Genomic DNA, 14,361 nt, shown 5'->3' on the forward strand with positions numbered 1-14,361 from the left:
CCACTGCAGCCCGGAGGAGGGAGCGGGGCTGGCCCGAGAGCCTGGCCCCGCTCAGTTTCTCCATCTTTGTATCTGCTGGTTTCTAGGCGTGTGGTTTTTATCTGCCTTACCCTGCTCTCTCTCTTGCTCTCTGTGTTCTGGTCCCTCCCTATGGGACATTCAGGCTCCAACCCCAACTCTGTCCCCAAAACAAAGAACTGGGGATGTCCTTGGTCCTCAAGGGTTTATTTATTTATTTATTTATTTATTAGAGACAGGGTTTCTCCATGTTGGTCAGGCTGGTCTGACCTCAGGTAATCTGCCCACCTCAGCCTCCCAAAATGCTGGGATTAGAGGTGTGAGCCACCAAGCCCAGCCTGAGGGTTTCCTTCTTTTTTTTTTTTTTTTTTTTTTTTTTGAGATGATGACTTGCTCTGTCCCCAAGGCTGGAGTGCAGTGGTGTGATCTCGGCTCACTGCAACCTCTGCCTCCCAGGTTCAAGCGATTCTCCTGCCTCAGCCTCCTGAGAAGCTGGGACAACAGGCGCCTGCCACCACACCTGGCTAATTTTTTGTATTTTCGTAGAGATGGGGTTTCACCGTGGTGCCCAGGCTGGTCTTGAACTCCTGAGCATAGGCAATCCACCTGCCTCGGCCTCCCAAAGTGCTGGTATTACAGAGCCATCCGGCCTGGCCTATTTTTTTTTTTTTTTTTTTTTTTTTTTGAGAGGGAGTTTTGCTCTTGTCACCAAGGCTGGAGTACAATGGTACCATCTCGGCTCACTACAACCTACACCTCCTGGGTTCAACCAAGTCTCCTGCCTCAACCTCTGGAGTAGCTGGGATGACAGGCCTGCACCACCATGCCCACCTAATTCTGTATTTTTAGTAGAGACAGGGTTTCTCCATGTTGGTCAGGCTGGTCTCACACTCCCGACCTCAAGTGATCCACCCGACTCAGCCTCCAAAAGTGCTGGGATTACAGGCGTAAGCCGCCACACCCGGCCTTCTCCAGCGTTTCAGTTGCCCCATCGTCCCCCTCTCCAGGACCCTTAGGGGTTTCCTGCTGGGAGTCAGCGATCCCCCCTTCCCTCTGCAGCCCAGAAAGGACACTAAGACAAACAATAACTTATTTATTTTCTAGGCCAGGGGAGGGCTTTGGGATACAATTCTGGGCCCGAGGACTCAAAAGGGGGCCGAGGGTCGCTGTCAGGGGGTCTGCGTCACCACAGGGTACAGCAGAGCCAGATGTTCGGCTCCCTGCACCGGCAGGGGGCGGGAACTGTAGTGGAGGACCAGCTCAGGCACGCTGGGGAAGGGCCCGCTGTGTTGACCCAGCACCACCTGGTTCTCTCGGGTCCGTGAGAACTTCAGATGCAGGAACCCCTGGCTGCTCCTGGGGGATGAGGGAGAAAGGGCCTCCTGAGCACCCTAAACCCACCCAGAAAGCCACTATCCCCAAATCCACCTCCCACAGTACCCAGGGCCTGGTGCTCCTGTGTGCCCAAAATCTGGTAAACAGCAGTGTGGTGGTGGCTGGTGTAGTTGCTCACACCTGTAATCCCAGTGATTTGGGAGGCTGAGGCTGTAGGATCACTCCAGGCCAGTTCGAGACCAGCCTGGGCAACAAAGTGAGATCCCGTATCCACAGAAAAACATTCAAAAATTAGGCACATGCGGTGTCTCACGGTTGTAATCCCAGCACTCTGTGGGTTGAGGGGCTGAGGCAGGCGGATCACTTGAAGTCAGGAGTTCGAGGCCAGCCTGGCCAACATGGTGAACTGTCATCTTTACTAAAATATAAAAATTAGGCTGGGCACAGTGGCTCACGCCTATAATCCCAGCACTTTGGGAGGCCGAGGTGGGTGGATCACGAGGTCAGGATATCAAGATCATCCCGGCCAACATGGTGAAATCCCGTCTCTACTAAAATACAAAAAATTAGCCTGGCATGGTGGCACATGCCTGTGGTCCCAGCTACTCGGGAGGCTGAGGCAGGAGAATTGCTTGAAACTGGGTGCCGGAGGTTGCAGTGAGCTGAGATCGCGCCACTGCACTCCAGCTGGGTGACAGAACAAGACTGCGTCCCCAAAACAAAACAAAACAAAACAAATAAAATTAGCTGGCTGTGGTAATGTGCGCTTGTAATCCCAGCTACTCGGGAGGCTGAGATGGGAGAATTGGTTGAAAGTGGGAGACAATGGTTGCAGCGAGTTGAGATCACACCACTGCACTCCCGCCTGGGGGGCTGAGCGAGACTCCGTCTCAAAAAAATTTGAGACGGAGTTTCGCTCTTGTTACCCAGGCTGGAGTGCAATGGCGCGATCTCGGCTCACCGCAACCTCCGCCTCCTGGGTTCAGGCAATTCTCCTGCCTCAGCCTCCTAAGTAGCTGGGATTACAGGCACACACCTCCATGCCCAGCTAATTTTTGTATTTTTAGTAGAGATGGGGTTTCACCATGTTGACCAGGATGGTCTTGATCTCTTGACCTCATGATCCACCCACCTTGGCCTCCCAAAGTGCTGGGATTACAGGTGTGAGCCACCACGCCCGGCCAATTTTTATTTATTTATTTATTATTATTATTATTTTTTGATTAGCCAGGGCTGGGGATGGTGGCTCATACCTGTAGTCCTAGCACTTTGGGAAGCTGAGGTGGATAAGCTGCTTGAGCCTAGGAGATTGAGACCAGCAGGGACTATATAGCAGAACCCTGTCTCTACATAAAATGCAAAAATAGCCAGGTATGGTGGTACTTGCCGAGGTGGTACTTGTGAGGCTGAGGCAGGAAGACTGCTTGAGCCTGGGAGGTGGAGGCTGCAGTGAGCCATAACTGTGCTATTGCATGCCAGCCTAGGTGACCCCATTTCATAAAATAAAAACAAAAATAAGGCCAAGCGCCGTGGCTCACTCCTGTAATCCCAACACCTTGGGAGGCCGAGGAACATGGATCACCTGAGGTGAGGAGTTCAAGACCAGCCTGGCCAACATGGTGAAACTCCATCCCCACTTACAATACAAAAATTAGCTGGGCGTGGTGGTGGGCACCTGCATCCCAGGTACTTGGGAGGCTGAGACATGAGAATCTCTTGTACCTGGGGGTCAAAGGCTGCAGTGAGCCGATATTGTGCCACTGAACCCCACCTGGGTGACAGAGCGAGACTCTGCCTCAAAAAAAAAAAAAATGTAATAAGAGGCCAGGTGTGGTGACCCATACCTGCCTTTAATTCCAGCACTTTGGGAGGCCAAGTCAGGCAGATCTCTTGAGACCAAGAGTTTGAGACCAGCCTGGCCAACATGGCAAAACCCCGTCCCTACTAAAGATCAAAGATGAGTGCGGTAGGGTGCGCCTGCAGTCCCCCAACGCCCAGGTTCAAGCAATTCTCCTGCCTCAGCCTCCAAAGTAGCAGGGATTACAGGTATGCACTACGCCTAATTTTTGTATTTTTAGGAGAAAAGGGGTTTCATCATGCTGACCAGGCTGGTCTTGACCTCCTTACCTGAAGTGATCCGCCCACCTTGGCTTCCCAAAGTGCTGGGATTACAGGCGGGAGCCACTGTGCTCCGACCCTATCTTGTGCTCTTAGATCTTGCCCTCAGACACCTAGCACAGTCTTAGGAGTGGTTTAAAATTAGACAGACTTAGACTTTTAGGGATGAAAGTACATACAAACAGGGTACTGTTTGTACCTAAAAAGCTTACAGGCACACCCTGAAATTTTGGTTTCAGGTGGACACAAATTGATAAACCTCCATTTCTGGACTAGGAGAGTCCAAAGGAGTCTTGTACACCTAGTTCATCATCTTCCCCAAGTTCTGGACCTCCTCTATGGCTTCCACTCTGTCTTCATGTATACCTCCGGCGACGGGGAGCTCATTCTCACCAGCTAATGGCCTCCCTGGAAGCTCCACCCCTGCTCCTAGGAGTCCCGCCCACTGGCCTGGAAGCCCTTCCCATTGGCTACTGGAGCCACACCTTCCCACTCCCTCTGAATTAACCCAAAAGGGTGACGCATGCAGTCCAGTGACCCTTTGTCCCTGTGAGGCTGAGGTCTCACCTGAGAGACAAGGAGCAGTCCTGGGGGCTGGTCTCACTGAGCCGCACTAGGTAGCTGCCTTCCTTGCAGAGGGACAGGAGGTTCTCCGCATCCGCCCTGTTCAGGGGGCCGTGGAACCACCTAGCGGTGCGAACAGGTATCTCATCAAAGGCTGTTGCCCTTCAAACACACGGTGGCTCACGCCTGCAATCCCAGCACTTTGGGAGACAGAGGCGGGAGGATCACCTGAGGTCAAGACCAGCCTCGCCAACATGGTGAAACCCCGTCTCCACTAAAAATACAAAAAAATTAACTGTGCAGGGTGATTACAGCGCGCGCCTGTAATCCCAGCTACGCAGGAGGCTGAGGCAGGAGAATTCCCTGAACCAGGGAGGCAGAGGTTTCGGTGAGCCGAGATCATGCCACTGCATTGCAGCCTGGGCCACAGAGTGAGATTCCCAATACACACACACACAAAAAGAAAGGCAAAAAGCAAATCAAACACACTCTGGGGTCTGCTGGGTCCATGCACAGCTGATGCAAGGGCTTGTAGTGTCTGGGCAAATGAAGAAGGAAAATTCCCCTGGATTTTTCAAGAGGAGCCTGGTTATTGGCTGCACCTGACATGGATCTTCACAGCCGCCTTGGCAACTTCAACCACTTTCACGACAGCAGTGCTACATCTTATATCTCACCCACCTGTCCCCTTCTTTCTTTTTTTTGAGACAGTCTCACTGTGTCACTCAGGCTGGAGTGCAGTGGCACCTTTTGGGCTCACTGCAACCTCCACTACCCAGGTTCAAGTGATTCTCATGCCTCAGTCTCCCTAGGCCTCAGAGTTAAATAGCCCACTGAAGAGCTTTAGGGGTGACTGTGATAACTTGGCCTGGATTCTGGGGATTTGGGCACTCCCTCAGGGAGCTCCCAGGCTGGAAGGACACAGAGTCAGCGTCTCCCAGCTCATGTGCCGCCCCGCAGCACGGAGTTGTGAGCCCACCAAACTCCTATGCCTCCCAGTTCCATCCTAAGAACTTCTGGCTGAGACTGATTTCTGTCTCTTGGCTCTAAGGCTGTAAGCCCCACCCAAGTTAAGGAAGGAAATTCCCTTTTCTGTTTGAACCTGAGGCTCAGAGAGGTTAAGTGACTTGCCCAAGGCTACATAGCCAGGAGGGAAGAGCAGGGATTTGAACCCAGAACTTGATACCAGAGAGAAAGGGACCCCATCTGCTTGTTTTGTGTCTAACTGGGTGTCTGGCACACAGCAGGCTCCGGTGCCCAGTAAAGATTAGTCGAAGAGGCCGGGCGCGGTGGCTCAAGCCTGTAATCCCAGCACTTTGGGAGGCCGAGGCGGGTGGATCACGAGGTCGAGAGATCGAGACCATCCTGGTCAACATGGTGAAACCCCGTCTCTACTAAAGGTGCAAAAAATTAGCTGGGCATGGTGGCGTGTGCCTGTAATCCCAGCTACTTAGGAGGCTGAGGCAGGAGAATTGCCTGAGCCCAGGAGGCGGAGGTTGCGGTGAGCCGAGATCGCGCCATTGCACTCCAGCCTGGGTAACAAGAGCGAAACTCCGTCTCAAAAAAAAAAAAAAAAAAAAAAAAAAAAAAAAGATTAGTCGAAGAAATGAAATAAGTGGATGAATGAATTCAAGTTCCCCCAGTTCCTCTAATCTGGAGAAAAGAAAAAAACTTCCGCCTGATACACTGGAGTCTACAGAAATGTTCAGCGGGGCTCCTCCACCTTCAGTTCCCCACTCACGGCTGTTTCTCCAGGGGCAGGGCTGGGTCCACTCGCTCTGCAGGCTGGGGGCTTCTGGGTGGGGGTCTCCGAAGCTCCTTGGCTGGGCCTGGAGTCCTTTCCCACTCTGAACTGTCAAACTGCACTGCAAGGGATATTTAGAGAATAAATAATTAAGTCCAGCCTCCCTTTGAGGGTGGGGCAGGGGCCAGCCAATGGAATCTCAGTAGGAAGGCGGGGCCAGATTGGGCAACCAAACAGAGCCCAGGGGCTGGACTTAAGGTAGGGGCTGGATTGGCCACAGCTGCAACCTACTGGCCTTCCGAAGAAACAGGTGTAGTCATTCATAAATCTGGTAGCAAGAAACATAAGGGGCGTGGCTAGAGGGGGTGGGTTAGAAGTTTCCAGCTAGGGGAACTAAATGCCTAAATCTAGTCCTTAAATCCCTTCTGGGGTTCAGCCGAGACTGAGGCGAAGTCCTAAAACTAGAAAATCACCCCCAATCGCCGGGCGCGGTGGCTCAAGCCTGTAATCCCAGCACTTTGGGAGGCCGAGGCGGGTGGATCACGAGGTCAAGAGATTGAGACCATCCTGGTCAACATAGTGAAACCCCGTCTCTACTAAAAATACAAAAAATTAGCTGGGCATGGTGGCGCGTGCCTGTAATCCCAGCTACTCAGGAGGCCGAGACAGGAGAATTGCCTGAGCCCAGGAGGCGGAGGTTGCGGTGAGCCGAGATCGCGCCATTGCACTCCAGCCTGGGTAACAAGAGCGAAACTCCGTCTCAAAAAAAAAAAAAAAAAAAAAAAAAAGAAAGAAAATCACCCCCAATCTACAGATAGGGGGATAAAGGCACTGAGCTCCGAATACCCTCCCAGTCATAAAACTTTGGGGGCAAAGCCATGTTTGCACAGCTCTTCCTGGTCCAAATTAGTTTATTTTTTACAGCTGATTTTATAATTATCCCTTTTACAGAAGAGAAAACTAAGGCTCAGAGGCTTGTCCAAGCTCATCCGATTCAGCTAGAAACTGACCTGTGGTTTACTATTAAGGAATGCTGGCCGGGCATGATCCCAGCACTTTGGGAGGCCGAGGCAGGTGGATCACCTGAGGTCAGGAGTTCGAGACCAGCCTGGCCAACACGGTGAAACCCCGTCTCTCCTAAAAATACCAAATTTAGTCAGGCTTGGTGGTGGGTGCCTGTGATCCCAGCTACTCAGGAGGCTGAGTCAGGAGAACCACTTGAACCCGAAGGTGGAGGTTGCAGGGAGCTGGGATCGCGCCACCGCACACCATTCTGGTAGACAGAATGAGACTCTGTCTCAGAAAAGAAAAGAAAAGAAAAGAGATAAAAGAAAAGAAAAGAAATTCTACCCTGCCACCCCCCCGACACCCTATTCCAAAAGCAAACCACGTTCCCCTCCCTGCACCATACTGAGCAAGACAAGTAGGTTCTATTACACTCTAAAAAGTGTTTGTGTTTCCAAGGAAGATGCAAGTTGTCTTAGAAGAAAGAATTTAGGACTATCAGTCATTCACACTCCAGTGAGAATTAACTACCAAAGTGGCGAGTGACTGGACTCTACTTAGTACATGGAAACAGGAGACATGACCAGATGAGGAAATGCAGGGATGGGGCACTCAGATGTCAGGGTGTGGGTCTGAGAAGCACCTGCAAACGCCCTGGAGATGTGGTCTTTCTTCCACTCCCAGGGCTGGTCATACTCATCTGCTGGCCGTTCGTCCTCCTGGGGCATCCGGCTCTGCCGAGGCTTCTGCCCAGAAGGGGGCTCCTCCGCTATCTCTTGGTCCTGTTCCTCATAAGGGGTGTCATAGAGCTGCACCCCTCTGCCGGGCAGTTCTAGGAGGCAGGGGACATTGGTCAGCTCCTGCTCCCATCTGGGACCCTGCCACCTTCCCCCAAGCCCTGACTACTCACCACTCATAACCCGCTGGGCATCATAGGGCTCCATGTACCCATCATCTGGTGGTGCGGGATGAGGCTGGGCATCAAAGGGGTCTGAGTACTCCGTGTCAGCTTCTAGCTGCAGAGGGAAGGAAGGAGGAGGGGACAAGGACTCAAAAGGGGCACCCCCACTAAGTGATGCTGCTGTTCTTGCCTGCCTACTTGCTTGCCATCTGACACCTCTCCAAGACTTTTTATTTTTATTTATTTATTTAGAGAGGAGTCTTGCTCCATTGCCCAGGCTGGAGTGTCCCCGCCACCACACCTGGCTAATTTGTGTATTTTTGGTAGAGATGGGTTTTTGCCATGTTGCCAGGCTGGTCTTGAACTCACGAACTCAAATGATCCACCTGCCTTGATCTCCCAAAGTGCTGGGATCACAGACATTGGCCACCACCCTGGCCCAAGAGGTGTTTTTTTTTTTGTTTTTGTTTTTTTTTTGAGATGGAGTCTCGCTCTGTTGCCCAGGCTGGAGTGCAGTATTGCAGTCCTGGCTCACTGTCACCTCCACTTCTGGGTTCAACCAATTCTCCTGCTTCAGCCTCCTGAGTAGCTGGGACTATAGGCATGTGCCACCACACCTGGCTAATTTTTGTATTTTTTGTAGAGACAGGGTTTCACCATACTGGCCAGGCTGGTATCGAACTCCTGACCTCATGATCCGCCTGCCTTGGCCTCCCAAAGTGCTGGGATTACAGGTGTGAGCCACCATATCTGGACTTTGTGTGTGTGTGTGTGTGTGTGTGTGTGTGTGTGTGAGACAAGGTCTTGCTCTGTTGCCCAGGCAGGAGTGGAGTGGTTCAATCAGGACTCACTGCAGCCTTGACCTCCTGGGCTCAAGTGATCCTCCTGCCTTAGCCTCCGGAGTAGCTGGGACTATAGATGTGCACCACCACAACTGGCCAATGTTTTGATTTTTTTTTGGAGAGTCAAGGTGTCACTCTGTTAGCCTGGGCTGGTCTTGAACTCCTGGACTCAAGCAATCCTCCCACCTCCACCTCCCAAAATGCTGGGATTACAGGCATGAGCTACTGCACCTGGAGGCCTGGGTTCAAATCTCAGTAAGCTAGAACCCTGTAAGACCTTGGGGAAATAACTGCCCTTCTGTGAGCCTCAGTTTCCACTTCTGCAAAATGGGAACATAGTGGTTGGAAGGGAAGATGTTTACGTGTCCAGGAGGGGAGCAACTCACTCAGATCTGTTTTAGGAAGGTCCCACTAGGTTTGAAGAGGAAGGGGTGCTGAGAGAGGGGACTGGGGAGGTGCCGAGAGGATGGCCACGGAGGGGGAGGACCCGGAGACCAAGCAGGGTGGTCAGAGAGACATGAGGACAGCCAGCATTATGCATCGAAAAGGGACAGATATCGGCCAGGTGCGGTGGCTCACGTCTATAATTCCAGCACTTTGGGAGGCCGAGGTGGGAGGATCACCTGAGGTCAGGAGTTTCAGACCAGCCTGGCCAACATGGTGAAATCCCATCTCTACTGAAAATACAAAATGTAGCTGGAGGGTTGGTAGGCGCCTGTAATCCCAGCTACTTGGGAAGCTGAGGTAGGAGAATTGGTTTGAACCCGAGAGGCAGAGGTTGCAGTGAGCTGAGACCCCACCGCTGCACTCCATTCAGCCTGGGCGACAGAGGGAGGCTCCACTGTGTGACAGAAAAAGAAAAAAAAAAAAAAAAGAACAGACCTCCCCAAGCAGGTGGAAGCATGGAGGACTGGGAAGGGCCTGTCTGGTGCCCGGGTAGCCCTTGCGATCACACATAAAACAAGCTCTCCACGATCCAGGGGGCCCAGCCTGAGCCTCCCCTCCACCCAGATTCCCGGGGCCACCCAGCCACGCACCTCCTCCCCGGGGCCGCCCAGAAGGGCCTTGGCTCTGGCCATATCCGCAGCCTCCACCTTGATGAGCCGGTGCTTGGGAGAGCCATACGTGGCATCTCCGGCGTTCTTGGAGTCCCCGGGGCCCGCTGGGTCCTGCTCCAAGCGGCCCTCCGCGTCCTCATAGGGGTCCTCGAAGTCCAGGTTCTTTTGCTCCCGGTAGGCCCTCAGGATGTCGCTCTCGGTGTAGTCCGGGGTGGGCGGCTGCGGAGGGGGCCTCCGACCGCCAAAGCTCAGGTAGTCCCGTAGCCACTTGGCCATTTGGGCGCCTGCCACCCCCAATCCGGCCACTGTCACAGGGGCCCCCACATGCGCTTGTCCGGGCCCCTTTCCCCAGGGAGGAGGAAAAGGAGGAGGAGGAGGAGAGGAAGAGCAGGGAAAGAGGAGAAAGATCAGGTGCGCCCTTTGGCGGAGCTCTGGATGGATAGAGGGAAGGAAAAGGTGAAGGAGGGGGAGGAAAATGAGGCGACGGAGGAGGGAGGAGGACAAGCCCACCTTAGCCCGGCTGGGGAAGCACCGCGGGGGAAGGGGGCGCCCCGCAGGGCCCTGAACGCCGCGCGCTAGGGGCCAGGGCGAGGGGCATCCGCGGAGGCGCGCGGAGTTTTCGCGGGCAGCGCGGTTCCCCGGCGCGGCTCGGACGCTCGCCGCCTCGGGGAAGCTCCGGGATCCCTTCCTGGGGTCCGGAGACCCGGCCAGCGCCGCCTGCGGACGATCCCGGCCCCTCGCCCAGCCCGGACGCCTGGGTTCTCAGAGCAGCGGGCGGGCTCCCCAGGGGAGCGGGCTTTGCACGCAAAGTTGGGGCGCGGAGACGGTGACCCCGGCGGGACGCATCCTTTGTCGCGCTCCTCTCGGCTCAGCGGGGAGCCCCAATCCCGCGGCCCCCGGCCGGGCCGCCTCGATCCGGCCCCAGCCACCCGCACAAAGGGAAATAAAAACCTCCTCCAATCCCCCTTCACGCTTTAGGAGAGACTTTCCCCGCCGCCGCCGGCGCGCGGCCGGGAGGTGGGACGCTGGGGAGGGGGCGCGCGGGAGGACGCCCCGGTTCCCACCCGCCCCGGGCCGCGTCCCGGGCAGCAGCGTCAGGGCTCCCCCGCCTCCCCTCGGCCGCGTCCCCCGCCCGTCCCCTCCCCCTGCGCTCCCCTCGGAGGTGACAGAGACCTTCAGCTGTTCTGGGGAGGGAGGGAGCCGCTGCCCGCGGAGGGAAGCGGACCCGGGGGCCGGAGTTTCCGGGGCCGAGGCCGCGGCAGCTGGACACTGACCCGGACGCCCGAGACTGGCCGCAGCGAGCGCGGAGCGCGGGAGGTGGGGATCGGCTGGGAGGGACACAGCTGGGGAGGGGAGAAGGAGGGGAGGGGAGGGGGTGAGGGAGGGGAGGGGAGGGGGAAATTGACCGGGAAATGGGGGACTGGACTTGACCGCCAGAAGGGGTGAAATTGACCAGTAGAGGGAGTGGGAATGGCCACCACGGAGGGTCGAAATGGAACAGATGTCTGGCGGTGAAACTGACCGGGAGAGTGGGGGTGTGGACATTGGAGAGGTCACTGGCTGAAATTTATATTGACTCAGCGAGAAGGAGGACCGGGGCAAAGGAAGGGAGGTTGGGGATCGGCCCTCCCCTCCCCCAAGAGAGCTCCGCTCTGTCCCCCACCTCCCCAGGGGACTAGTCTCGGGCAGGGGGAGGGTTGGGGGCAGCTGGCCTGGGGAAGGGAGATGGTATCTGTGTCTGGAGCCTGTCCTCGGCATCTGTCCTTTTGTGGCCTTCTGGGTGGGGGTGGGGGCGGGAAGAGGGGCAGAAGTGAGAGGGGTCTGGCCTGTCCCGGCCGCCTGTTGTCAGCTGCCGTTGTCTGAGGGTGAGAGTGAGAGATTTAGGGGCTGGGAGAGGAAACGGGGGCCACTGGCCAATTTTCCAGGGCAGAACCGTTTTTTTTTTTCTTTCCCCAGGAGGGGGCTTGCCCAGTTCCCCCCCTCACTCCAGTCATTAGGGGGAAGGATGGGACCCCAGATTCTCTCCTCTTGTGGCCAGCCTCCTGGTTAGGCACGGGTCATAGCTTGGAGGGGACAGATGGAGGACAAGAAAGAAGTCAGAACCAACGCTGCTATGATGGCCTCGTGGCAGGCCGGTGGAGCTGGGGGCAGGGTCTGTCACTCCTCGCTGAGTCTTGGCTTACTTATTTGAAAGATGTGGTTTCTACCACGAAAACCCAGACAGCTCGAGGAAGGATCCCAGGAGACAGCAAGTTATCACCCAGCTTCCTCATTTTACAGATGGGGAAACTGAGGCATCAGCCGGGAGGGACTTGTTCAGAGCCACTCCGCAGCTCATTCTGCCTGGACATCGCCATGGGGCCTGGCCTAGGTAGCAATGGAGTCTCTTTTTTTTGGAGGGGGGACAAAGTCTACTCTGTCGCCCAGGCTGGAGTTCAGTGGCCCCATCTCCGCTCACCGCAAACTCCGCCTTCTAGATTCAAGCAATTCTCCTGCCTCAGCCTCCTAAGTAGCTGGGGTTACAGGCACCCCCCACCATACCCGGTTAATTTTTGTATTTTCAGTAGAGACAGCGTTTGATCATGTTGCCCAGGCTGGTCTCCAACTCCTGACCTCAGGTGATCCACCCACCTCGGCCTCCCAAAGTGCTGGGATTACAGGTGTGAGCCACCGCGCCCGGCCTGGTGTCTATTCATGGAATCAGCTCTGCAACTCCTCTCCATGATGAGCTCCATTTTCCAGATGGGGAAACTGAGGCCTGGAGCAAACAAAGCAAAGCCCCTGAAAGCTGCAGGCGTCTAGACCCTTACCCATCTGTCCTTCCCTTCCCCGTACTGACGGCGTCCCCCAACACAAACCTGTTGAACTCCCTCCTCCTTCCCGAAGAGCACGGCCACCCCCCTCCCCGCTTCCACCCCACCCTTTCCTATCCGTGTTCATCGGTGACAAGGCTGCATCCCCTTGAGGCAGCCAGGGAGCACAGCGGGTAATTGTCCTGCTTTCTGTCAGCCGCTAGGCAATTTCAGGGCGCCGGGATGAGCTGTTGACAGATCTCATCAAATCCAAGTCGTCTCCCTGCCGGATAAAACTAGATGTCTGAGGTATAAATATTTGAAAGGGGCCTTCTAATTACAGTCTGTGTCAGGAATAGCAATTAGAGGCCCCGGGGCCAGAATCAAACGGCATTTGACTTTCCTATGCTTTGGAGCTGGCTTCTCCTGGGGCTTCCCCCTCACCCCACCCCGAGGAGGGGAGTAGAGAGACACTGGCAGGGAGGGGCAGGAGGAGGTGGAGGAGAAACAGATCCAGGCTGGAGGTCCTGCGACCTTTAATCAGCCATATAAACTCGTGAGGTTTGGTTTTTGTTTTTTTTTTTTTTTGAGACAGGGTCTCACTTTGTTGCCCAGGCTGGAGTGAGTGTTGCAATCACAGCTCGCTGCAGCCTCAACATCCCGGGCTCAAGCAATCCTCCCATCTCAGCCTCCTAGTAGCTAGGACTACAGGTGCGAACCAGCACGCCTGGCTAAATTTTTTATGGAGACAGGGTCGCGCTGTTTCCCGGGCTGTTCTTGAACTCCTGTCTTCAGGTGATCCTCCCACCTCTCAAAGCGCTGGAAGTGTAATCCCAGCACTTGGGCCTCCCAGAATGCTGGGACTACAGGCCTGAGACACCACGCCCAGCTATGAACTTTGAATTTCTGACCAGGAGAGGAGGGAAAGCAGGGAGGGCTACCAGGAGGTGGGCACAGAGTGGGTAATAACAAGGAGGTGGGCTGGGCCTCGGGACCCTCCTTCCCTGGCATTCAGGGTCAGAGAGGCAGCTGATGGGGGGCTCCTCCAGGGTGCGTGGGGACCAGGGAACTATCTGGAGATTCTCCCGGGTTCCAGAATCCCAGCCTGTCAAGACGCTGGCTGATGACGGAGGTTTGTTTTCTCACCTGGTTAATGAGCGAGTAACAGCTCACCCCTGTTCAGCGCTTCCGGCCAGGCACTGATTTTGGTTCTTTTTGTTTTGTTTTGTTGCTTTTTGGTTCTTTGTTTTTGAGGCCGAGTCTAGCTAGCTCTGTCGCCCAGGGTGGATGGCACAGGCACAATCTCGGCTCACTGCAACCTCTGCCTCCCAGGTTCAAACGATTCTCCTGCCTCAGCCTCCTGAATAGCTGGGATTACAGGCATGTGCCACCATGCCCGGCTAATTTTTATATTTTTAGGAAAGACCAGGTTTCACCATGTTGGCCAGGTTGGTCTTGAACTCCTGACCTTGTGATCCGCCCGCATCAGCCCCACAAAGTGCTGAGATTAGAGGCTTGAGCCACCGTGCCTGGCCTTGTTGCTTTTTTTTTTTTTTTTTTTTTTTTTTTTTTTTTTTTTTGAGATGTAATTCACACTGGCCAGGTGCAGTGACTCATGCCTGTAATGCCAGCACTTTGGGAGGCTGAAGTGGACGGATGACCTGAGTTCAAGAGCTCGGGACCAGCCTGCCCATCACGGTGAAACCCCGCCTCTACTAAAAATACAAAAATTAGCCGGGCGTGGTGATGAGTTCCTCTAATCCCAGCTACTCAGGAGGCTGAGGAAGGAAAGTCACTTGAACCCACGAGGTGGAGGTTGCAACGAGCCGAGATTGTGCCACTGCACTCCAGCCTGGGTGACAGAAAGAGACTCCTTTTCAAAAAAAAACCCCAAAAACATAATTCACAGATCCTACAATTCACCCATTCACAGTGTACAATTTAGTGGCTTTTAGTGTGCCCACAAGGTTGTGCGACCATCACT

The 14,361-nt window shown here is 54.8% G+C and overlaps 1 protein-coding gene across 1 annotated transcript; it reads right to left on the reverse strand.

The window, feature by feature from the left end:
• Positions 1-1,098: 1,098 nt before the first annotated feature.
• SHD (Src homology 2 domain containing transforming protein D) lies at positions 1,099-10,946 on the reverse strand. Its single transcript, XM_039466100.2, has 6 exons — positions 9,565-10,946; positions 7,695-7,800; positions 7,428-7,616; positions 5,777-5,900; positions 4,039-4,158; positions 1,099-1,374 (listed from the first exon to the last, which is right to left on the reverse strand). The coding sequence occupies exons 1-6, from the start codon at positions 9,859-9,861 to the stop codon at positions 1,188-1,190; spliced, it is 1,023 nt and encodes a 340-aa protein (XP_039322034.1). The 5' UTR covers positions 9,862-10,946; the 3' UTR covers positions 1,099-1,187.
• Positions 10,947-14,361: the final 3,415 nt, after the last annotated feature.

This window comes from Saimiri boliviensis, chromosome 14 (assembly GCF_048565385.1).
Source record: "Saimiri boliviensis isolate mSaiBol1 chromosome 14, mSaiBol1.pri, whole genome shotgun sequence".
Lineage (NCBI taxonomy): Eukaryota > Metazoa > Chordata > Mammalia > Primates > Cebidae > Saimiri > Saimiri boliviensis.